Source organism: Monodelphis domestica, chromosome 1 (assembly GCF_027887165.1).
Source record: "Monodelphis domestica isolate mMonDom1 chromosome 1, mMonDom1.pri, whole genome shotgun sequence".
Lineage (NCBI taxonomy): Eukaryota > Metazoa > Chordata > Mammalia > Didelphimorphia > Didelphidae > Monodelphis > Monodelphis domestica.
The window spans coordinates 41,764,048-41,788,792 of record NC_077227.1 but is presented as its reverse complement, the minus strand read 5'-3'; the positions used below and the strand labels follow the sequence as shown (position 1 = coordinate 41,788,792).

The following is a 24,745-nucleotide window of genomic DNA, read 5'->3' as shown; positions in this document are numbered from 1 at the left end:
TTCAGGAAGATAGTAAACACCTTCTTTTGGAACTACACAAAAGAGGGCATAAGATCTCAAAGAATAAAGTTCAGTGATGTCTCCCTAAAGTAGGATATTTGGGGTTCATCCTGACTGCAGGTGCATGCTCTATTTCTCCCAAACGAATTGAAAATATTCAAAATTTATTGCTCCTACCACTAAGAAACAGTTGAGAGCAATTTTAGGAGCAACAGGGTTTTGTAAACAATGGATTCCTTGCCATGGGGAAATTACTAAACCCTTTATAGCACTATCAAGGAATTTGGTCTCTGAACCACTAAATTAGAGCCAGAACACCTGGAAGCTCTATCAGATCTAAAACCCTTGCTCTAGGCATCCCAGATTACAAGCCATTGTAAAAGTTAAATTGGTTTCTATTAATATAAATATTATATTTTATGAGGTTTATTAAAGATTATTAGAAATCAAGGATACAAAATAATCAACCACATGCCTAGGGCTGATTAGCCCATTCACATCTTACTCACTACATCTTGCCATCTCTGAGTAGAGGAAGAGAGAGAGAGAGCCTGAAGTAGGCATTACAGCCAGTTTAAATACAAATTGTGACCTCGCCCAGGTGGGGACTCAGGTGAGATTATAGGGAATTCTGGGAAGTACCAAGGACTTCTGGGGATTGAAGTCTGGGGTTCAAATCTCCATTTTACACCATTTATTTTGTATGTACATGAGCGAAGAGGGGTAGCTTCAGGTGTTTTAACTCAGACGTTGGGACCTTCTCAGCGCCCAATTGCTTATTATTCTGCCCAACTGGACCCAGTAGCATCAGGAGCACCACCATGTCTTAGAGGAGTAGCTGCTACAGCTTTACTAGTGACAAAAACTGTTGATCTAGTGTTAGGATGCCCATTAACAATTATGTTCCCACGTGAGGTAGAAGCATTGTTGCTAAGGCATAGAACACAGGCATTTTCTGATCAGAGAATTACAAGGTATGAAATAACCTTGTTAAATAGCGAAAACATTACCTTAAAATGCTGTACAACCCTTAACCCTGCCACCTTGCTTCCAGATTTACCAACTTCAGGAGAACCATTACACAATTGTGAAACATTAATGTCCATGGCAAAAAAGCCTCAAGATAATCTCTTGGACACTCCCTTAGACAATCCAGATTTGATCTTATTTACTGATGGTTCCTCTTTTATGAGGGATGGCATATGCTACACTGGAGCTGCTGTAGTCTCAGAATTTGCTACTGAATGGTCAGCTTCACTTCCCTCTAATATTAGCACTCAAGGAGTAGAACTCATAGCTCTGAAACATGCCTGTATAATTGCCAAGGATAAAAAGGCAACAATTTATATGGATTCTAGATATGCTTTTGGCATTTGTCACTCAGTCGGGATGCTATGGCTCCAGAGAGGATTTTTAACCTCAGCTGGAAAATCTATAGCTAATGCAGAAATTATTAATGAAGTTCTTTCTGCTCTCCAGTTGCCTGAAGCCCTAGCTGTAGTTCATTGCTCTGCCCATACAGGGGGCACTGAACTTGTCCCTAGGGGAAATGATCGAGCAGATGCCGCTGCAAAGCTAGCAGTCATAGAAGGGCCTGAATTACTTTTAACATTAACAACCACTGATGACTTAAATTTATCATTTTCCTATAATGAAAAGGAAGTGGAAAAATGGAAGCAAAAATTCAAAGCAAAAGAGATTAATGGAGTATGGGTATCATCTGAAGGAAAACCCCTGCTCCCTAGAAGTTTCTATCACCAAATTTGCCAATCTATTCATAAAAATGGTCACTTTGGTACCCAGGGAATCGTGGACTCTGTTAAGAGAGTATGGATATCCCCTGGCATAACTACTATAGCCTCTAAAGTGTGTACAGCCTGCTCAACCTGTCAAGCATATAACCAACACGTCTTTCATGGCAAAGCCTTTGGTGGGCATCTTTTGAGCACCTACAAGGATATTTCATAACAATGCCAAAGGCTGGACATTATAAATTTTGTCTAGTCATAGTAGATCAACTGACCAGATGGCCAGAAGCATTTCCTGCAGCCTGATCCATAGTGGCTTTTGTTGCTAAGGTGCTTTTGAAAGAGAATATTCCCCATTTTGGCCTGCCAGTATGTATTGATTCAGATAGAGGAAGTCATTTTTACTGATTTTGCCTAAATCAGATATATTCTTGCTTGGGGATAACTCCCAAATTTCATGTACCATATCATCCCCAGAGCTCAGGCCAAGTTGAAAGAATGAATAGAGAACTTTAAACTATGATTGGCAAATTATACACTGAGACACACTTAAAATGGCCTGAAATTCTTCCTCTGGCCGTATTTTATCTTAGAAGCAGGCCTAGAGGAGACCTACACATCTCACCATTTGAGATGCTTTTTTGACATCCACCTATACAGTCTAAGTCTTTCTCCCCTGCATATTCATCACTATTAGGGGGAGATACTACTATTGCTTCATACATACAGGATTTAAAGCACAAACTGCATGAACTCCATGAATCCAGAGCTGCAGAACAAGCCAGACCACTAGACTTTTCACTTCATGACCTGAACCTGGGAGACAAGGTATATATAAAGAACTTCCAGCATACTGGAGCAATTCAGCTTTCCTGGGTAGGACCATTCCAAATATTGCTAACTACTCCAACATCTATAAAGATTGGAGAGAAGGACTCTTGGATTCATTGCTCACATGTAAAGAGAGCATCTTCTGTTGAGACAGATTGACTGTATCCTCTCACATGCATTGGAGATAATAATTCATTGACAAGTGGATGCTGTTTTTCGAGAACACATTGAATTCATGATTTTTTCTCCCCTTATTTTTGTTATTATTGCTTTTCATTTATTTTGATTAGAATATTTTATTTTTTCCCTTTTTCTCATTTCTTGTACTAAAGGTACATATAATTAATATTATTTTTCTGCAATAAGTTATGTATATATATATATGTTACATATACATATATATGCATATATATATATATATATACTTGCTATAATATCAATGCATACCCATAAAATTATAAATTGTTGGACCCTGCCATTTATTGATAAAATGTTATGGGACTGTGATTAATGTTTGTGAGTGATTCTAGGAAATGAGATAAAAACAAGGAGCACAGATTTAACCTGAATAGTGCCAAAAAGAGCACACAGGTCAAAAAAGAAAGAAACCAATCCAGGTTGGATTGATGCACTTCTGAACCAATACAAAAGAACTTGAACCTCGTGTGAGACTTGAGATTTGTAAACCTTAAAATTTATTCGACTTATGAATGTTGGAAATTTCCCCATTGGGAAATTTCATACTGGAAAAAATTTCCTACTGATAGTAAGAACTCTATTGGAATGTGAAACCCCTTGGCATGGGAGGATCCTTCTCCTCCCTACTTAAGACTACTTTAGGACAGAAACCTTTTGCTAAACAATGGAAAGGGCTTTGACCTATACTTAAGCATAGAACAGGAAGTTCTTTGAGTCATGATTGATTTTAGAATTGATACAATAGAGATACTTGGAATGACAGAACCAGGTCTTGGAACTTACAATCTCCACCCTTCTCAGAATAACAGGATTTAGGAAGGGCTGCAGTATAGATCAAGATTTAATTATTTGAGAATATGACCTACAACAGACATGTGCAAAGGAAACAGACCTCTGGGCGGTCCTGGGTTAAGCTAGAGCCACCATTGGCACAGGGGAGACATCGACAGTGATTGGTAGATGTGAGAACTGAGGGGAGGGGACTTAGATTGTTGAATTAAAGATAGCGGGGTCTGAGGACAGAGGAGGAGTTTTTTGCTCTGAGAGGTTTTACTCTAAGGAGGTTTTGCTCTGAAGGAGTCTGGAGGTGGAGGCCCCTGAGACTGTTTCTCCATTTTGGTCACGTGAGTGATAGGGACTGATCTCTTTTCTTTGCCTCAGCTATCTAAGGGCTTGGGCCTTTGGCCCAGCCTAAGGAGAGGGGGTATTTAAGGCCTATTCCCTTCTCTCCCCTTTCTCTTTCTCTCTCTCTCTCTCTCTCTCTCTCTCTCTCTCTCTCTCTCTAATACCTTTCTTTCTCCTGTTTGTAATTAAAAACTCCAAAAGGTTGACTGCTGACTTGAGTTTTCATTTAGGAATTACATAGCTGAATTCCTTGGCGACCTTAAATTAATATATATCAGTCTTTTAAAGTGATTTTGATATCACAGATTGAGATGCTTGACATATCTTAAGTCATAGGACATCCTTTTATCTAAAATCCTTGTGAAATACTCAGACAAGTACTGAAGTTTGGCTATCATCCTGGCTCCCCATATCCTTGAAAATGACAAAAACATCAGACCAGGGAATGACACTTCCCTATCAAAATAAAATTCTAGTTCTTTTTCTTCTCATAGTATGGCAACTTCCTATAGTCTTGGCTGCAAATGGGCATCTGAAATATTACTGCATTCTGTCCTACATACTTCTGGGATAGAAATTTATTGAACCCTAATACAAGGGCCTATTATGAATTTAGTCCTGATTACTCAACATTTTATGTACATAGATTTTGATATTTTGATTCTGATTTTGAATTTTTTTCTTTCTACCAAAAGTTTAACTTTCTTCCATTTTTTCTTTGTTTTTTTTCCCCTCTCTTCTTTTGATAATTGACTCATACAACCCCATAACTCAATCATGCATCCTGAGCTGAACTGGATGTTTCTTAACACCCACTTCAGGTGGGGATTGTATTTTAATAAAAATTCAAGATTTTAAAATTTTTGTTCAAGAAAGATCTTCAAGGAAAGAAGCTTGCTAAGTCCTAAATCCAGAAAATGAACTGTTGCAGAAAGATGCCAGAAATCCTACACTACATCAAGAACATCCAGAATGACCTTTGGGTGTGGCTGATTGAACTGAAGTTTGATTGAACATTTATTTGAATGTATACTCTTATGCCAAACGGGGACTGCCCCCTAATTGGTTTTTGTCAATGTGCCCAGCAAAAATTGGTTTGCTGTATGTCTTCTTCTATTTCCCTCTCAACTATTGTAATTTCCTCTTAGAATGTGAAATTTTGTATGTAGCTGCAGTTAGAAGAATTTAGAGGTGCAGGATGATTATGTTTAGTGATCAGTTGGAGAGACTAGTCTCCCAATCATCATCGGGGGGATTGTGAATTTTAGATTTACTCCACCCTGCTTAGTCTAACAAAACAGGAATGTCTACACCTCTACTTAAGGATTAAGTATTGAGAAGGATGGCCTATGACAGACATGTGCTAGAAAATGGCAAATCAGAAACAACTCCTGGGCTGCCCTATGTCAAGCTTAAGCTACCACTGGTACATGTGAGACACAGGAAAGTGATGTAAAAATGGTCTATATATTTCACATCACTTCCTCTCAAGGCCTCTTTGTGAAGAGAAATGGCTGGCAGCAGCATGCTAAGCGTCTTGGCATCTTGGCATGGTGGCAGCTATTGTCCGGGTTAGGCAGTGAGCATCCTTGATACAATACTGGGGGAAGCTTAGTAACATAGTTCAGGTGAGGTGTCTTCTCTGAGCTCTCTCAGAATTTAGGCTGATTCCTTTCTCTTTTAACTTCCAAAACACTATCTTCTTAGGAAGTCCCTAATCTTCTGAGAAGACCTCGTGGTAGAGGTCTTTGAACTCCCCCTGGCACAGGCTAGGCTGGAGAAATCCTATACCCTTTCCCTCTCTCTTCTTCTTAATTCCTTCCCTCTATATTAATTAAACCACCATAAAATTTCCAAACTGACTTGGATATTTTATTTGGGATTTTCCTTGGTGACCAATTAAATTTAGATTAAGTCACAACACTAAAATTTCCCTTTACAGTCGCACAATGCAAAGGCTGCCAGATTTGGGGTGGGGAGGATCTACATTCAAGTCTGGCCTCAGATACTTCCTAGCCATGTGGTATTGGGTAAGTTACTTAAGCCTGATTGACTAGCCCTTACTACTCCTCTGTCTTAAAATTGGTACTAAGACAAAAGGTAAGAGTTTAAAAAAAAAGTTTTTATTATAATGACAAGGAAGATCAAACACAAACACAGTAGAGTAAAAGTAGCTAGAAACAAAACCTCAAAGAAAACTGTAAACTGGGCACAGGCCCAACAAGAATTCTTGAACAAACTCAAAAAGAATTTTCAAAACCAAATAATAGAGGACAGCAGGTGTCACCGTGGAGAGAGCCTCAGGCCTGGAGTGAGGAGGATTTGAGTTCAAATATGGTCTCAAATACTTGTTAGTTGGGCAAGTCATTTAACCTTGTTTGCCTAGCCCTTGCCTTTCTGTCTTAGAGTTGTTACTAAGAAATGTAATAACTAAACTCTGGTCCTTAATTTCCATAAAGTTTATTAGAATTTACTTGGATAGGAAAGGGCAGAGAGATAAAGAGAAGAAACCTATTCTATTTAGCTATGTGGATGCTCTCAACACGACTCCTTTGGCTACCTTTCCCTTGGCCAGTTCCTAATGAAAAGAGTACCCATACTTCTTTGTCTCAAACCTTTTTTCCCTCCCTCTCCCTTCCATGTCTACTTCAATCATGTCCAGTTCAAACTCAGTCACATAACTCATACTAGATGATGTAACTAGGATCATAGGAACACAGGTATGACCCCATGTGTGATCCTGGGAGAAGGTTCCCTTCACACAATCCCTCCTTTGATTCTTTGGGAGATTAGCATGTTAAATCTCCTCATTTGGGTTTTCTAGGAGATTAACATGTCAGGTCTCCCCAGTAAATCATTCCACATATGTAGCTTATATATTGAAAAAAAATTTACTAGAGATGTACAGAATATTGCACTTTACAAAGGGGGAATTACAACAAATTTAGGGATAAGCGGAAAAGAAAAGGAGAAAGAAAACAAAAACTGACAGTAGTAGTAGTAGCAGTCTCTCGGTAACTGAGGATGACGATTGTCTTTGTGCGTTTTCATCTATCATAGATGAGTGTGCACAAAGACACTTGTGTGTGAAGGAGATTTAAGTGGAAAAGTCAATGCACAGAGACAGTCCCAATCTCTCGGCGTTGGAAGCCTGGATCCAGTGGCACGAAAGGTCATTACACCTGGAGACTTCCTCAGCTGCACTGGATGTCCGTGTTGTCTTTTGTGCTCCAACACACCCTAAGCACTCCAGTAGGTGCTAGCACACAGTAGGTACTTAATAACTGCTTACTAATGACCTGATTAAAAAAGTGGCTCTGGCCACCACAGCCCTGGGCCGCTGACCTAAATCTACTCAAATGCTTCCTTCCTCATTGTATGCACAACTCCATGCTAAGTACTGGAAGAACAACCAAGTTAGCTAGGGCTCCTCCATGGGGCCTGCCATCTTACTGAGCAAAGGACACACACACCTATAACGCCAATCCTAAGTCAATGAGGAAGACATAAAGCAAGGAAGGCGTCACTGGGGAGGCAGATATTTACAGACAGAAGAGGTAGAGAGGACATAAAGAAATGAGGAAGATCAAAGAAGCAGGGGATGACCAAGGTCTACTGAAGTTTGGCTGAAGCTCCACAAAGGTGACAACAAATGACATGAACTGAACCAGGGAAGGCTGAGTTCACTGAAGAGAATCTGGTCACTGAGAGACAGATTCCCCTGGATGTAGCTGGCAGAACGAGGACAGGCTCTGCTCAAGTCAAATAATGGAAATAAGAGGAAGGAGAAGACACATTGACAAAAAGCCATTTGAGGGCACTCCCCTTAAGCATAAGAGTTTACATTCAGACTAAATGATAGGTTCAGCCCCCTTTACTTCAGTTCATTATATCCCAAAGTTCATTCTGGATCTCTTGATGTGGTGTGTAGTTTCTGTAGGCATCTTTATGGCACCTTCTCCAAAAAATCTACTTTCCTGATTCAGGGTGTTGGTGATTTTCTTTTCCTAAAATTGCTTTAAGAGATCTTAAACCTTGGATTTTAGGATAATTGTACAGCTAGAAAGTAAGTTTTTTTAAAGTTAAATAAGAGATGTGGAGGGGAAAATAAGAAATCAGAGTGATACAAAAAAAATTGAAAAGAGTCACTTAGGTTGAAAAATGACTTACAGAGAAAGACTGATGGAGTCTGTAGATAGATCAAAGCATTCCATTTTTTTACTATATTTTCTTCATGGGGTTTTTTCAATGTATCTTCTTCCATAATATGATGGATATGGAAATGTTTTGTATGATAGCATATGTAAAATCATTATCAATTTACCTACCATTTCAGGAAGGACATGGTGAGAGAGAAATAATTTGTAATTCAAAATGTTACAAAATGAATGCCAAAAATGTTTTTGCATGTAATTGGAGGGAAAATTGACATTACTGAAGAAAAAAATATTTTATTTTATTTTTTTAAACCCCTACCCTCTGTCTTAGAATCAATACTATGCATTGGTTCCTAGGCAGAAGAGTAGTAAGGGCTAGACAATGGGGGCTAAGTGACTTGCTCAGGGTCCCAAAGCTAGGAAGTGTCTGAGGCCAAATTGAACCCAGGACCTCCCACCTTTGGACCTGCCTCTCAATCCACTGAGCCACCTAACTACCTCCTAAAAATATTTTTTAATGAAGAGTCAACAGCTTCATAAAATAGGCACACATAAAAACAAAAACAACAAAAAACACTGTAGAAAATAATATCTTAATAACAGACTTGGCCAAATTATAAGAGGCATGAAAATCTATTAAAGAGAAGAACTTCATAAAAAGCATAATTGGCCAAAATGAAAAAAGAGGTACAGGAGATCATTGGAGAAAAGAAAGCCTTAAAAATTAGAATTGGGCAAGTAGAAGATATTCAAGAGACAATAACAAGAAAAGTCAAATGAATGAAAAAAAGAACATAAAATATGAAATATTTCATTGGAAAAACAATTGGCTTGGTAAATAAATCAAGGACAGATCATTTAAGAATTATTAGATTACCTGAAAGCTATAACCAACAAAAGAACCTAGACGTCTTATTTCAAGAAGTTATCAAAGAAACCTGCCCTAATATCCTACATCCAGAGGGTAAAATAGACATTGAAAGAATCCACCAATCACCTAAAAGAAATCCCAAAATGAAAAAGGAAAATGGTCTATATGTACAAAAATATTATATAATAAATTATATAAAATGTATATAAAAATATTATAGCATCTCTTTTTGTGGTGGCAAAGAATTGAGATGCCTGCCAATTGGAGAATGGTTGAACAAGTTGTGGTATGTGATTGTGATGGAATACTATTGTTTGGTAAGGAATGATGAGTAGGAACTTTTAAAAAACCTGGGAAGACTTAAATATGAACTAATGCAGACTGATCAGAAAGAGAACTGTTAACCTAGCACCACCTATAAATCACTTTGTGCCAAGGCAGCTTATTATCCCTTATAACTTCAGCCTCTATATTATTGTGCCAAGAGGAATAAAGAAATGGAGGGATTCCATGTGAACTGGAACGACCTCCAGGAATTGATGGAGATGTTGTACACAGAGACTGATACAATTGAATGTGATGGACTTCTCTATTGGCAGCAATGCAATGACCCAGGACAATCCAGAGGAACTTGTGAGAAAGAACGCTGTGAACATCCAGAGAAAGAACTGTGGGAGCAGAAATGCATGAGAAAAATATGTGCTTGATCACATAGTGTGATAGGGATGTGATTAGGGTTTTGATGTTAGAGTCACTCTACTACAAATACAAATAACATAGAAATATGTTTTGAACAATGATACATGTATAACCCAGTGGAACTGCTTGTCAGCTTTGGGAGAGGGGAGGAGAGAGCGGGGAGAGGGGTTATGAATTGTGTAACCATGGAAACATATTCTACATTTTAAAAAGAAATGGGAAAATAAATAACTTCAGCCTCTGAGAAACTCTGACATCTGTGTTTTATCCCTGAGAGCATACAAGTTGACCTAATCCCAGTTTTCCTTCTCCTTGCACCATTAAAAGTTGTCTTATCTCACTCCGAGATGTCAATGATTCCACTATCGTGGTTCACTCTCAATAACCTTAGGGTGCAACTGGATCCCATGAGTCCATAAAGCATTTCTCTAAGAAAGAGAGGGGGTGGTCTTGGTTGCACATATGTAAACCCTAATCATGTTGCCCTCATATCCACTGATGCTTATAACCAATTATATCATCAACCCCCAAGCTCAATTATTCTGTCCATGAATCTGGAGGGTGTCTCTTCCTCATTTTGCTTAATTCTTTCAAATTCTGTCCACTTATCTGTACTGTCTGCACACTCTCTCATTGCTGTTAAGATGGCCTCCCTATAACGTATAGTTCACATCACTTACCCTGTGCTGTTCTTTGTTCTGTTCATAAAAATGAAATACATCTTTAATTGTTGGTTTTTGGCTATCCAGCAATCATTAGACTTGCTTCATTGATAGGTTCATGTCCTGTTAAGAAACTATTATATTGTCAGGAGAAAACATGCTTCAGTCTATTTTTGTTGAATTTACTCCTGACAAGTCTAAATGCAGATCAAAGCATACTTTTTTCCCTTTTTTTCCAAAGGGGGGGGGGGTGTTCCTGGACTGTTTTCTTTTTCAAAATTCTTACCTTCTGTCTTAGAATTGATATTGAGCAACATAGCTAATATGGAAATGTTTTGTATTACTTCATACACATATCTATATCAAATTGCTTGTCTTCTCAAGGAGGGCAGCAGGCAAGAGAATCTGGAACTCTAAATTAAAAAAAATGTTTTACATGTTTTACATGTGATTGAGAAAAACTAAGAAATGTAAAAAAAAGAAATGAAACAGAATACTCAAATCTTGGAAATGCAGCTAAACTTGGGGGGGGAGGGTAATTACAGTGGTGGCATCATATCCCAACATACATTAACAAAATAGAGGATTAATGAGTGAATATGCACTTTTAAAATTAGAAAGCCAACAAATAAGCCTGAAATGAACACCAGAGAGATTAAAAATTAGTTGAGAAATAAATGGGAGACTGAAGTAACTATGGAAATGATAAACTTAAAAGTTAATTTCTTGGAAAAAATGAATAAAATGGATTTAAATGTTTACATAATATGATTAAATCTAAATGGCAGGAAATCATACCAACAAGATAACAAAAAGATGGCCATGTTTTTGAAAAGGATATGGAATATCTTAAAACTAAGGTAGCTTCTGTGGGAATCACACATGAAAAAGGAGTCTTCTATGCCACATTGATTTAAAAGGTTGTGATTAAGACTCTATTTCTGTCTTATATATTATCAAGTCTCTACAAGATTCAATAAGCAAAGTTGAATATGAACAATAATCCATGAAGTATATTTCACTGAATTACATCCGTTGGCAAAGAGTTTTCCCCACGCTTCCATGGCCAAGGTCCATGCCCCCATGGTTATCATCTAGGTAGATGAGTTCTGAAAAGTATGTTCCAATCGGTCGGCTCCTTCTCTCAGGAGGAAGCCTAATGTTTTCCCTATGACTTGAGCATTTTTACCTCCCACTTTCACCATGAGTATTGTCTCCTAAACATCTTGCCCCACCTTTTTATTTCCAATTGCCCAAACTATCTACATGCTGAAGGGAAAACACCACTAAGGTCAAAGAAAAGGCAATAACTACAAAGAACAGATATTTTATGGAAAACTACCAACTTTACAAAGGGAGAATGAGCTTTCAATTAGAAGCCCTCAAAACTTTCTATCTTGAACAAACCTCCCCAGGACCCAGAAATTAATAGCTATGCCTGTGACACCAGTCAGGGAGAAAAAAGTCTTTTATTGATCTGTATCCAGATTATCTGAAGAATCAAATATATAAAGCACTTTAAAAAGCCCTCTTTAGGGCTTTTAGGACAAGTGGATTGAGCATCAGCCCTGAAGTCAGGAGGACCTCAGATGCTTCCTAGCTGGGTGACCCTTACCCTTCTCTTAAGTTGTTGCTAAAACAGAAAATCAGGGTTAAGGGGGGGGGGGGCCTAAAGCACTATATAGAAATGTCAGCTACTGTTATTAGCTTTAGTCTGATGGCCCAAATGGTTAGAAAATTTTCTTGCCCTATTGTGTAAATCTCTCCTTTCTCAGGACTATTTTTGTGTTTAATTAGAAAATTTAAATTTGTTGGTTTTCTAATTTATGTGTAGGTGGACTGGAGTTCATTTTTACATTGATCTCTGATGTACATCTCAAATGATTTAAGCATTTAGCTATGAATTTCCTCTAAGTAGGGCTTTGGCTGCATCCTACAAAATGTGGTGTTGTCTCATTATCTTTAATGAAATTTTTTATTGTTTCTATGATTTTGTTCTTTGGACCTCTCAATTCTTCGGGATTGTTTTGAATTAATTTGTAATCTTTGGTCTAAAGATACTTTACTGAATAATTTTTATTGCACTACGGCTAATAAAAGATGGTATTAATATTTTTCATTTCTTTATGAGATTTTTATGACCTAAACAGTCAATTTTTGTGATGGGGTTAGCAATAATTAATGATAAAACCAAAACCCCCTAGACTATGCCTAAGTAGGGAATCCAGAGTTTGTATGAAAAGAAATGTTGAAATGGTTACATATCTTCCTTCCAGACCTTCTTTCTCTACTTTGTATAGTCCCTCATAGCCCAAAAGGGATCCAAGTTATTTCTATTCTAATTCATGTTTATGAAGGACCCCACTTCTCTTAAACAGAGCCTAGTCTTGGCCATGATCCTACCCACTATGACCTTCTAAAAAGGCATTCACTTTCTTTTACTTTGACTTCTATACCTTAGAAAAGTCTGTTTACAGTCACACAGTGGGATCTCTTAATAGGACAAGTTTACCCATAGCCTCTTCCTGCAGTGGACTCCCATCATTCCTTTTCCTTCACATTCCTGACCCAAGGTGTTTCATTTTAGGCTTTGAGACGACCCTTATATGATTTGAAACATGCTATAATAAAGAGTCTTGGGGCAGGTAGATGGTTCTATGGATAGAGAGCCAGGCCTAGAAATGGGAGGGAGGTCCTGGGTTCAAATATGACCTCGGACACTTCCAAGTTGTATGACCCTAGGTAAACCACTTAACTCTCACATTGCCTAGTCCTTGCCTCTCTTCTGCCTTGGAACTAATACTTAGTAATGATTCTAAGAAGGTAAAATTTTTTTAAAGGCTCTTTACATTTATACATTATCAGTCTGTCAGATTCTTTTGTGAAACTCCCTTTAAGCCCCAAGACAGTTAATAAAACCATTAGACAGTGATAGTAAAATCACTTTATTTAGTTTTTTTCAAAAAGTAACATTTTGCATATAAATTTCGACTTCAAGATTACAGCATATATTTACCAAAAGGCACATCCCCAAAGGAGGGACAGAATCAAAAGCCCACTGAGTGAGCACTGGGAAACAAGCTTCTTGGGGAGTTTAAGTGGATGTACTTTCTTTAAAATTTGAAAAAAACATTTCCTCCACAATGGCATCCCATTTCTAAGACCTAGCAGGTATAGGTTGAGCAAATGTGAACACACTACTACCACCTTGGGGTGACTTTTAGGTCTATAGTTTACTAGATGGAGGAGAGTCTCTGGGACCAAGAGTACATACAAATGGTCAAGGACACAAAACTTCCCACAACAGATACTTCAATCAGCAACAATAAAGCCAAGTGGATTGCCATGTTTATTTTGATCAATTTACCAAGAAACTTTACGGATATAGGAGGCATAGAGGATGCAAAATTGAATTGATAAAGCAAAGAATAAAAACAAATTTCCAATCACAATGCCACCACAAGTGCACAGCTCAGGAAACATCTTAAGAGTAAATGGTCCATTTCAGGTTTGGGCTTTCCCCTCTTGGCACAATGGATGCTCTCAGCTGGAGCACCTTCTACCACCACCTGCAAGAGTAGACAAATGGTCTTCTGGTCTGGCTTCTTTGTCCAACTGGAGACATCTTCAGAAGTTGCATTTACTGTTGCTTTGGGGAGAGCCAATTCCAGCCTCTTGAGAGGTCTGGGGAATGTCTCCCAGATCAATAGGTCACTTGTCAATTCAAAATCCTTCTCTCTGTGGCACTGCCCCTCTGTAGGCACCCTTAGCAGGATGATGGCCTCCCAGTGACAGTCTGGGAAGGGCAAACAAGATGACCACTTTAGCTTTCTGAGAGCAGGCAGTTACCAACTAGCCAGTAAAGACAGAAAAAGGAAGGGCTATCAAAGTGCACTAACCAATACTTCTTACTACACTGGGGTTTTTGATGAACAGGAGCAAGAATCATTGTGCTATGGAGTTACCAGAGCAGTCACAGGCTTGGCCTTGGAAAGAGGCAGAGGTGCTGGGGCATGGAGATGCACCCAAATCCAGTTCTAAGAACAAACCTTTTTTCATTTAGGATAAAAGTATGTAGTGGATGTCAAAGTCCAACCCATTCTCGGGTAGCTGCTGAACTAAGAACAAGCAAAACCCAATTCAGAGTCTTGAGCCAGCTTGCTACCAACACCCTGGGCAGAGAAAAAGTACGATCATCACCCAAAGGAGGGGAAATCAGGAACAGCAGTGCTTCAGTCTATAGGAGAGGATTAGTTTAATGACTTTAGAATCAGGCACAGCCTGTCCCTGAGCCTGTTGCTGCCGAATCTCCACACACCTAACATGTGGCAGCAGGAAATCTTCAGGAGTTTCTGGTCGGATGGCAAGATCTCTAGACCAACTGGCCACAAACTTTGCTGTTGGACAAAAGAATCCACTCACTTGGAAGGTCCTTTCCCAAAGAACCTCAATGGACTAAACGTCAATCACTTCTGTAAATCCTGGCTCTGGGCCCCAAAGGGGAGAATAACTGAGCCCCGGGACCCAGGTCTTTGTAGTTCTTCTTTATTGTACTTACCAGTCACCTGGGTCCCTTTGGTCTGAAAACACATTTTCCCCAGGGTATGATGTAAACATTTGCAGATTGCCACTTAGAAAAGCAGTAACTCTTTACATATTTTTGTGTTTAACATTCCAGTGCAGGCAGTGTCTTAGCATTAGTCTTTTCCCTATTCACAAGTACCTAGCTTATAAAAGAACACATAGAGGGAGCTTGAAAGAATTGTGGTTGAAGAAAACCCTCTGACTGCCAGGGAGCTGTGTCCAGCAGTCAGTGGATAAACCAGGCCGATCCCAGGAGAGCAGAGTAGACTGAGCAGTATTTCTATGAATTGATTTGCAGAGTCATTATAACCCTTGTCCCGATCATTGCCCCCACCCACCCACCCTCCCGACTGCCATGTCTTGGTACAGACGATTTTTCCAGCTCTTGCATCAGCCAGTGCTTGCTTTGTTTCCCATGGGGCTCTTCTCAGAGGGCTCTGGAGCCTCCTTGGAGAGGAGAGAAATTTCTCTCCCAGTCCTGGCATCTGGATATTTGAAAGCACAAGAGGAGTCCATGAATATGCTGGGGATGCTGCTGCCAAAGTAGATCTTGCTGTTTGCCGCAATGGCCTGGTACTTTTTAAGCTCCAGGTATTCCGGGGTTAGTTTGAGCTGCGTGGAGCAAACAAGATATATGCTGTTAGAAAAACATTAAGTGATGCATAACTGAAACTGTCCCCTCATTTTAGAAAACAATGACTCTCCCCTCTCTTTCCACCCCATTCCACTGAGTACTACTAGAACACAACTTTGAATCCATTCAGCAAAACTTGGCCCCCCTCCCTTTCCTATAGGAGAGGCCTTTGGTCTTACCTCCATCAACAAGCTAGGACGTCCCTGGAGATTCTTTCATGGAGGCACAAACTCTGCATGCTCAGGTTCTACTCTCACTCCTACTCCTTCTCAGTCTCATACCTCCAGTCCAATTCTTCCATTATCTAGCCCATTCCATTCTCAATTTAGCACCAAAACTCTATGACTGCAAAATCCACAAAGTTTCCCACATCCTCTGACTTTTCAACCAAATTTCCTTCTATCTACCTTTTTACTTTAACAGAAAATTGGCTCTCCTTTGAGAACAATATATCCTGTATAGGCCACTTCCTGGTGGCAACACCTCTGAGATAAATGGATTAAAAGGAGTGGGTATACTTTCTGTTCTCCACTACTACTACTTCCAGACTATAGGAATTCTTCACTCTTTTTGGCATTCTTCACTCTTTTTGGCAATCTGGTGAAGCCCTTCTCAGAATATGTTTGCTGCCTATACTAATAAGTGAACAAAAGAATAAATTTCAGATGTTAGTGAAAATAAAAATGAAAAATTTCCCCCTCATCCAAATTCATGGATCCTCTGACATCTATTTACAGCTGTGGATCGAAGGTTAAGAACCTCTTTTCCAAGTAGTATCTTTATCACCAACCCTCCAATGCCTTTACCTCCTTCAAGATCTATTCAAACCAACTGTATCACCCTCATCCATTTTTGTCACCAGTTGACATATTGAAGAAAATGTATCTGCCTTATTTTCTTTTGGAGTACACTATCCATTGTTACTGAGAACAGTCATCAGTTAATCCAGGAGGTGTTCAGTCTCTACAAACTTCTACCTGATCACATTTCCGAATCTGCTCTCTAGTTCCGAGGATCTTAGGATCAAAGGGACCATAAAGAACATCTAGGCCACCACCTCAACTCTACCTCCACCCAATCAGTTAAAAAGTCTTGTCTTTTCTCCCTCTATAACATCTCTCCCATCTGTCCCATTCTCTTCACTCACTGACACCACACTAGTTAAGGTCTTTAATACTTCTTATCTTAAATATCACAACAGTCTTCTCCTTGGTTTCCCAGTTTTCATCCTCTTCTCCTCTTACACACTTGCCAAAATCACCTTCCTTAAAACAAAGAACTGAGCAGGTCACTTCCTTTCCCCAGAAGCTTTAGGGTCTCCCTTTTGCCTCTAGGATAAAAGACAGACTCTCTTCTCTGAGGTCTCAGGCCCTTCAAACTTTAGCTCCAGATTTATTGGAACAGTTCTTCCTTTTTGTACACTCTCTATTAGTCAGACCCAGTCAGACCCAACCCAGAATGTGTTCCACCTGTGACTCCATCTTTGGGAATCTCTGAGTTTTCTTCTTCAAGGAAACTCGTCTCAGATACCATTTTCACAAGATGCTTTTCCTGGTTTCTCAGATGTTAGTGCTCTTCCCTACCATGCTCTCCATATAAGACAACTTTGCATTTCCTCAAGAGGATAATTTCCAGCAGAATTTAAACTTGAATGTAAAAAAATTCACTGATTTCTCAAATGATTTCCAGTATATTTCACTCTTTGGATATATAGATTCCTGCAGGTGTCTATCCCTTTAATATTTACTGCTACCCCTGTTCTCCACCTTCTACTAACCTATGATTTCTGAATAACATTCACCTTTTGTGACAATATTTCAGTCACATTCCTAAGCTGGACTTACTCTTTATTGCTCTAAGAGCTCTAATTCACTTTATTTTAACTAGGTTATGTGTCTTTGTGTGTAAACATTGAAAACTCTTCCTCCTGGATATTTTATGCTGAGAATTATTCAACTGATCTAATAGTCTCTCTCTTTCTCTGTCTCTCTCTCTCTCTCCCTCCCTCCCTCCTCCATTTTCAGTTTAACACCTTCTATAAAATCCATAAATCTCCTAGAAAATACATTTTTATTAACCCTATGTCTTCCCTCCAAATACCTACATTCTAAGTCCTTTCTTCTTCACTTGTAGTTCTGTTTACCAATCTCTTTATCCTCTGAAGCTCCTTAAGTTAAGCAATGAAATACACCTACTTAACATCTTCCATTTGTTGCCCAGTATCTACTTCATCATCCCTAGCAATGCCTTCTAAAATCCTGCTAGCATTATTATTTGTCCCTGTGGAAACCAGAAAAAATGGATAATAGTTATAAAGATCTGAAAAGAACTCTGAGGCAGGATTATACGATGTATTGAGTGCTAAACTTGGGAGTTAGAAAGACCTTGATTAGCATCCTCCATCAGACACTAAGTGATTGCATGATCCTATATAAATCACTTGAACTATACCTGCCTCAGTTTTTTCATCTATAAGACAGATAATAATAGCAACAACACTTCAAAGGGTTTGGGGGATCAAATGAGGTATATAAAGCACTTTCTAAAATGCTTTACTGTTTCCAAAATTAGATCATTTCCAAGATCCATTCCCTAGTCTAAGATCCTAAGTTCCTAATTCTCAAGCAGGCCCTCGACTAGGGCCCACATCATGTCTGTAAAAGAGAGCAGCTCTCCCACAGCTCAAGTGCCCTTGTTTCTTATGGACTAGCAGCTCTAGTAGGTGTCCTTGATCTGATCCTTGTTACCAACTCAGTTTCCCCAAACTGAATTCCTAATAGTCTATTACAAATAAAAATTAATCTGGAGGCTTATTACCATATTTATAAGTATTTATTAGTAAGGAGAGATTGATAAAGGTAGAAAAAGATAGAGAGATCTCAGCCTTTCTAACATTAGGGATAGATCTGATTCATTTAGCTTTATGGCTGACACTAATACTTGCCAGAGATGGCCAAATCAGATAAGGAAGTCAAGAGAGAATAAAACCCCCAAAACTATTCAGTTCAAAAGCAGAAGCAAAAAGGCCCCTCTCCTTCCCAAACTCATTTTTAAAATACTCTAGCTCGGGGGTCCCCAAACTTTTTACATAGGGGGCCAGTTCACTGTCCCTCAGACTGTTGGAGGTCTGGGCTATAAAAACCTAACCCTAACAGGGCAGCAGTATACATAGTGCAGAACCCCCTCCCCCAGATCACCACTCACCATGCTGATGTCTTCCATTGTGCAGCCACATAATCCTTTGCTCGGCGCCTCATTCTAAGGCGCCACACAAAGGATTATGTCACCGGAAGTAGTACTGTACGTGAGCATTGCCTTGCTTTGTGGTGCCGCCACATGCAGGGCTCCTCTCACTGACCACCAATGAAAGAGGTGCCCCTTCCAAAAGTGTAGTGGGGGTCAGACACATGGCCTCAGGGGGCTGTATGTGGCCCACGGGCCATAGTTTGGGGACCCCTGCTCTAGCTCCTCCCTCCATGGTGACACTGCACAGGTGCTGGCATGTAGAGGCTCGGGACACTCACAATGACACCAAAGGACACCAAGGAGATACCAGCTTCCGGCTGTCAAACTTACTCCTATGTGCTGCCATTAGGGTGTTCGGGTTCAAAGCCCCTAAATAATTTACTTCACACACTCCTTAAGACTGATCTAAGCACTTTCCTACTGTTAATGGTTGGATCTCTCCTAGAGAAGAAATTCTTACACCATTCAGATCGCATCAATGGATTATTTAACATTCTGGTGTTATATCCCCTTCCTTTCTTCAGCCCAGACCAACCAAGAGCTAACCTCTCCCTATTCCCTTGGATGCAGAGACTCCACAATCCCTAGATAGCAGATAAAACCACCTTCATCCAATCAAATCCTTACAACTGCCAAAAGACAGCAGAACTTCAGGCCAAATCCCACCTCTCTGCTTTCCCACACTCTTCCCATCTGGAATAACAAGAAAAGGTTTTGGGGAGCCAAAGCCAGTCACCTTGTTTGAAGTGGCATGTTTGTGTGCAGTGTAGTATTCCGCATCTGCTCTTGCCTTCTCTCGGGCCAGGAATGCAGCATCTAACAGGCAGAGCACAGTGAGAGAACACTAAGACACAAGTTTAGTAGCCGTCGCCCAGCTGGGGAAGATTTTAGATTCCTCCTGTTGGAGGGGAGGGAGAACAAGACACGTACCCCAGGATCTGAGAGCAGATAAGTAGTACAAGATGCAGATGACTGTAATTACAAATTTCGCAATAAAAGAAGCCTTAATGCTCTCATTTTAAATCTGCCTATTTCCCTACTGTTTTATTCATTTCTCCTTTGTCTCCATTTTCTCTCTCCACTCAGGCAATCCTAGCAACTACAATAAAATAAATTAATCCATTTAATAAAAAACCAAGTTACTCCTGCTCCCCCCCCCCCCCCCCCCCCCAGCTCTCAGAGGTTCCATTCCTGGCCTTAAGAAGAGATACATTTCTTTGCATGTTCAACAGCACTTGACCAAATGCCTGGCTCGATCAATGCCTATGAAAAGACTTGGTTCCCTTACATTCTGTCTAAGCCATCCCAACCATCTCCTACCAATCAGTTCTGGAAAAAAAGAATTACTCTTAAATCACCCAGGGGCAAGGATTAAGAGACAAAAGTAAGAGGATACAAGCAAAAAAGTATATGAATATTCGAAAAACATTTGCGACCTGAAAGAAGCTAACTTTTAAATCAAAAGAACTTTTACATCTATTAAGGACCAACATTTACTTCTCCAATTATGGTAGAAAATCTAAAGTTCAGGTTAAAAATCAAGTCACAAGAAACATACATTAATTTTTCCATGTTCTTTACATGCTCATAGGTAATCTTCATACTAAGTCTATATAAGAAACACACTGCAGCTAGCTCTTCAACCTTGTTTTCAGCAGGGCAAACTGAGGCTTGAGTCACATGGTTTATCCACAATCAAAGACCAGCAGTTGAGAACATAACCCAGATGTTTCCGTTGAGCTGCCCATAACTGGCCTACCTGGCACTGGTAACTAGGTGAGAAAAGATATGGTTTTAACCACCCACACTCCCTATCCCTTGAAATGACAAGAATTCTCCTTTTTCTGAGAAAGAAGACTAGCACATAAAATTGGGGCAGTCCTCATTTGAGAAAACACACCTTCAATTTCAGAAATACGCTTCTCAGTTTCCTTCTCCATCACCTTCTGCTGAAACCGGATTTTTGCCACCTGTGCAGTTTTCTCTGCCTCTACAATGAAGAACAAGGAAAAACATTCCTTTAAAAGCAGTATTTATAGCATATGTACACACACACACACACTTTCTCTCTCTCTCTCTCTCTGTACTACACAATCTAGCACTTGGATACTATATCATAACATGTCAATTTTATACCCACCACTAGACTATAAACCTCTCAGAGGCCGAGACTTTGCCAGCAGCAAGACTCCATCTGGGAATAAATGAGCTACTTAGTAGTTGCCAAAGTTATAAAAATGAAAATATAATTGCTACTTAATTGTTCTGAGGTGCCAAGACAAGAAAATAGGTCAAACAGACTTTGACCTTGAAGGGCTTATTAATCCCCAGGCAACAAGGTAAATGATAACCCAAATAACATAACTTTGTGACTAAGTGGGGAGGGAAAGAGGGATAGGGGAATGACCAAAGAAAGAAATGGTAAATTGAGAAGAACTGAGAGAACATAATCATGGGCAAAGGTCTGGAGCTGGACATGAGCAGTCACATAGAAGGGACAGCAGAGTCCGAGTCTGGCTGGGGAGGCTAAAAGTGATGAAACATGAGGTTTGAGCTGTGCTTGACAACTCTGTCTGGCATACAGCTTTGAAAGGAGGAAGTGCCACAGCAGGAAGAGGGTAAAAGCAGTTTTTGAGGAGCATTATTCTGGCAGCTGTATATATACTGAACTCCAACAAGGATGTAAGTGATGGTCATGAAGCTCATAGCCAATCAGTCTTTTCACAGGTGAAGTTGACCAACTTAAGCATTCAGTCTAAGCACAGCATCCAGACCAAAAGCACAACAAACTAATTACAATAAAAATTCAATCAGAATTTTTTATGAATTGTGAATATGGTGTTTCCTACGTGTCAGGCAATGTGCTAACGCACCTTTACAATTATCTCATTTGGGTGCTATTACCAATCAAAATTTAAAGTTGAGGAAACTGCCTTAAACATAGGTTAAATGGTTTGCCCAGGGTCACAGAGCTAGATTGGAACAATGATCCTCCTGATACAAGTCTGGGTACTCTGTGCATTATGGTGCCGCCTAGCTGCCCCAATATTTCCTAACTTCTACATTCATGGAAAGAATACTTAAGTTTCACTACTTCCATCTCCAAAGTGAATTACAAAAATGGAAAGAATTTCCCGAGTTTGCTAGTCTTATTTCCAGAAGACAATCTCCTGCTGTATAGGAAACTTTTTTTTTTCTCCATCAGAGCATTCAACATCTGATCAATCTACTCTCATCCAACGCTTACAGATTTGACATTTGATTATTAATGTAAATATGAAAAGAAACTCAACATCATAGATCTAGCCCTAAGTCTATTATTATATTTTAAGTTCTTGGAGAATTGGGGCTGTGTCAATTGTCATCTTACATCTCCAACACCTAGAGTGTTTTGCACAAAAGTGTTGAGTCTGCTGAAGTCAGGAGAACTGCTGACCTTGAAGCTGATGCTAGGCTTCTCATAAAAGGTGATACTTTCTTTGCCAACAACATTAAAGTACAAAGAATAATTATTCTTTTGAGAACAGTTTCTCCTAAGATTACCTCCTCAGGCTATCTTACTCACAGAAGACCTTTGAAGTTTCAAGGGTGAACAATTAAGAGCAGCTAATCAAAATTTCAAAGGGCAACAATAAATGAGACCTACAACCCAAAGCACCCTTGCTTCTACATGTTTCTCTCATCCTCTATCTCCTTTAGTAAGCCATAACTATATCTTTTCATATCTGTTCTATCTAATGATTACATTTTTTTTCTTCCCTGTTCTAAAAAAACAAACAAACAAACAAAAAATCCTTTAAGACATTCTCCAAGTTTCTCTCTAAAATCAAACAGAGAAGGCAATTTGGAATTATGTGCATACTCTTTGAACCAGCAATACCACTACTAGGTTTGTACCCCAGAGATAATAAGGAAAAATACTTGTACAAAAATATTCATAGCTGTGCTCTTTCCAAAAAATTGGAAAATCAAGGGATGCCCTCCAATTGGGAAATGGCTGAACAAATTGTGGTATCTGATGTGATGGGATACTATTGTGCTCAAAAGAATAATGAACTGGAGGATTTCTATATGAATGGGGAGAACCTCCATGAACTGATGCACAATGAAATGAGCAGAACCAGGAGAACATTGTACACAGAAAGTAAAACATTGTGGAACAATCCCATGTAATGAACTTTACTACTAATAGCAATGCAACAAGCAAGACACTCCTGAAGGACTTACTATGGGAATAGAAATACAAAAGAAAAACACATGACATTACTTATCACATGTATATATGGGTATGTTATTTGGGGTTTGGGTCTTTAAAAAATCACTCTATAGCAAAAATGAGTAATATGAAAATGGATTTCAAATGATAACATTTGTACAATCCAGTGGAATTGCTTGTCAGCACTGGGAGAGGGGAGGGAAAAGGGGAGGGAAAGAAAATGAATCATGTAAACATGGAAAAATATTTTAAAATAAAAAAAAATTTTAAATCAAAGAGAAAATAGAAGCTATATTAAGAGGCTTCTGGTTTTTATGTGGCCCTTCTGGTTATGTTTTCCTAGGGGATAGGGAAGCCTCATGGAAATCAGATTCTCCATTTTTTCAAGAACACTGAGAGTTTCATATTTTTTTTAAAAAGTTAAAAAAAAACTAAAATAGTTATTACAGAAAACTGGGTGCATATACAAAAACTACAAACAAACCTTCCATAAGAATGAGGGGAAAAAATCAACTTAAATATGCATACTAATGAAAATACAAAAGACTTTTGGCTTTGGAATAGAGTTAACATTTTATTTCTTTGCCCAATTATGTTTTGGTCAAGTATAAAGATAATTTTGCAACCTCTAAATGTAAAGCAATAGAAGGAGAAGGGAAGTGGGCCAGCAAAGTGCTAGATAGAAAGGAGAAGATACACAAACTGATGGGGACATGAAGAGTTTTACCCATGGCAACAAGGTCACTTCAGGGGGCAGCATTCATCTACAGAATGTACCTTAGGACTGAGTGTTTTGCATTGGTGAAGGAAACCAATGATTAGATATAGATTTCCCAATCTTTGACTACATTAGTTTTCTTTTTTTGACTCATAGGTGTTGGTTTTTGAAGTCCATGGGGAACTTACCACATATAATGCCCACTATAAACATCTTTAGAAACAAATAGAACAGTAGCCATTGACATCAGTATAGAGGAGGCTAGAGTTCAATATGACCTCATTTCATACCTGGTTTTGGGAACTGTAGGGCTGCTGTTGGGGGGGGGGGGTTCTAGGAGGCAGCTAGGCAACACATTGGAAAGGGTGATAGGCCTGAAGTCAGGAAGACAAGTTCAAATATGACCTCAGACACATGTTAGTTATGTGACCCTGGGCAAGTCATTTACCTCTGCCTGCCTGAGTTTCCTTAAATGTAGAATGAGGGTAACAACATTACCTACCTCACAGCGTTATCAAATGAGATTTTTGTAAAGCACTTGCAATAATGCCTGGCACACATGAGGTGTTTAATAAATGCTTGACCCCTTCCACTCTCCCCAGTATGACCGGGTCATCACCAAGTTTAGTATGGCATAAGCTATTTATCTGTTAGTAGTATAAATTCATTTAACATACATCTTTCCACAAGGTACATTCATGTCAAATGGGAAACAGGTACCTATGATAGCCTTCTTCCTTTCTGTTTCTGCTTCTTTCTCCACTACCTTTTGTTTCTGTGCAGCTATTAGGAGTTTGGTCTTCTCAGCTTCCCTGTGGAGTAGAAGATTTTTTAAATTAGGAAAGATTCAATTCAATAAACATTTCTGAACTAGCCACAATGTGCAAAGTACTATGCTGGATGCTGAGAATACCAAGCCAAAATACAAAGCAGCTCTTCAAGAAGTCTGATACAACAAATACTGAAAACAAGAAAATACAAGAATGTCTTCAGAGAAAATGAGGAGAGGCAATGGCAGGGGAATGGCAGAGGGGGAGAAACAGAGAAAGCTTTGCC

General features: G+C 39.2%; 1 protein-coding gene across 5 annotated transcripts in view; it reads right to left on the bottom strand.

The window, feature by feature from the left end:
* Window positions 1-13,220: 13,220 nt before the first annotated feature.
* Window positions 13,221-24,745, bottom strand: part of ERLIN1 (ER lipid raft associated 1) — a 66,533-nt gene continuing 55,008 nt past the window's right edge. For all 5 annotated transcript variants that reach the window (XM_056797673.1, XM_016428398.2, XM_056797668.1 and 2 more), the window contains 4 exons: window positions 24,410-24,501; window positions 20,656-20,745; window positions 19,492-19,571; window positions 13,221-15,487 (listed from right to left, as the gene is read on the bottom strand). In XM_056797673.1, coding sequence (XP_056653651.1) covers window positions 15,266-15,487; window positions 19,492-19,571; window positions 20,656-20,745; window positions 24,410-24,501 — 484 coding nt within the window. In that variant the 3' untranslated portion in view covers window positions 13,221-15,265. The remainder of the gene's footprint in view (window positions 15,488-19,491; window positions 19,572-20,655; window positions 20,746-24,409; window positions 24,502-24,745) is intronic.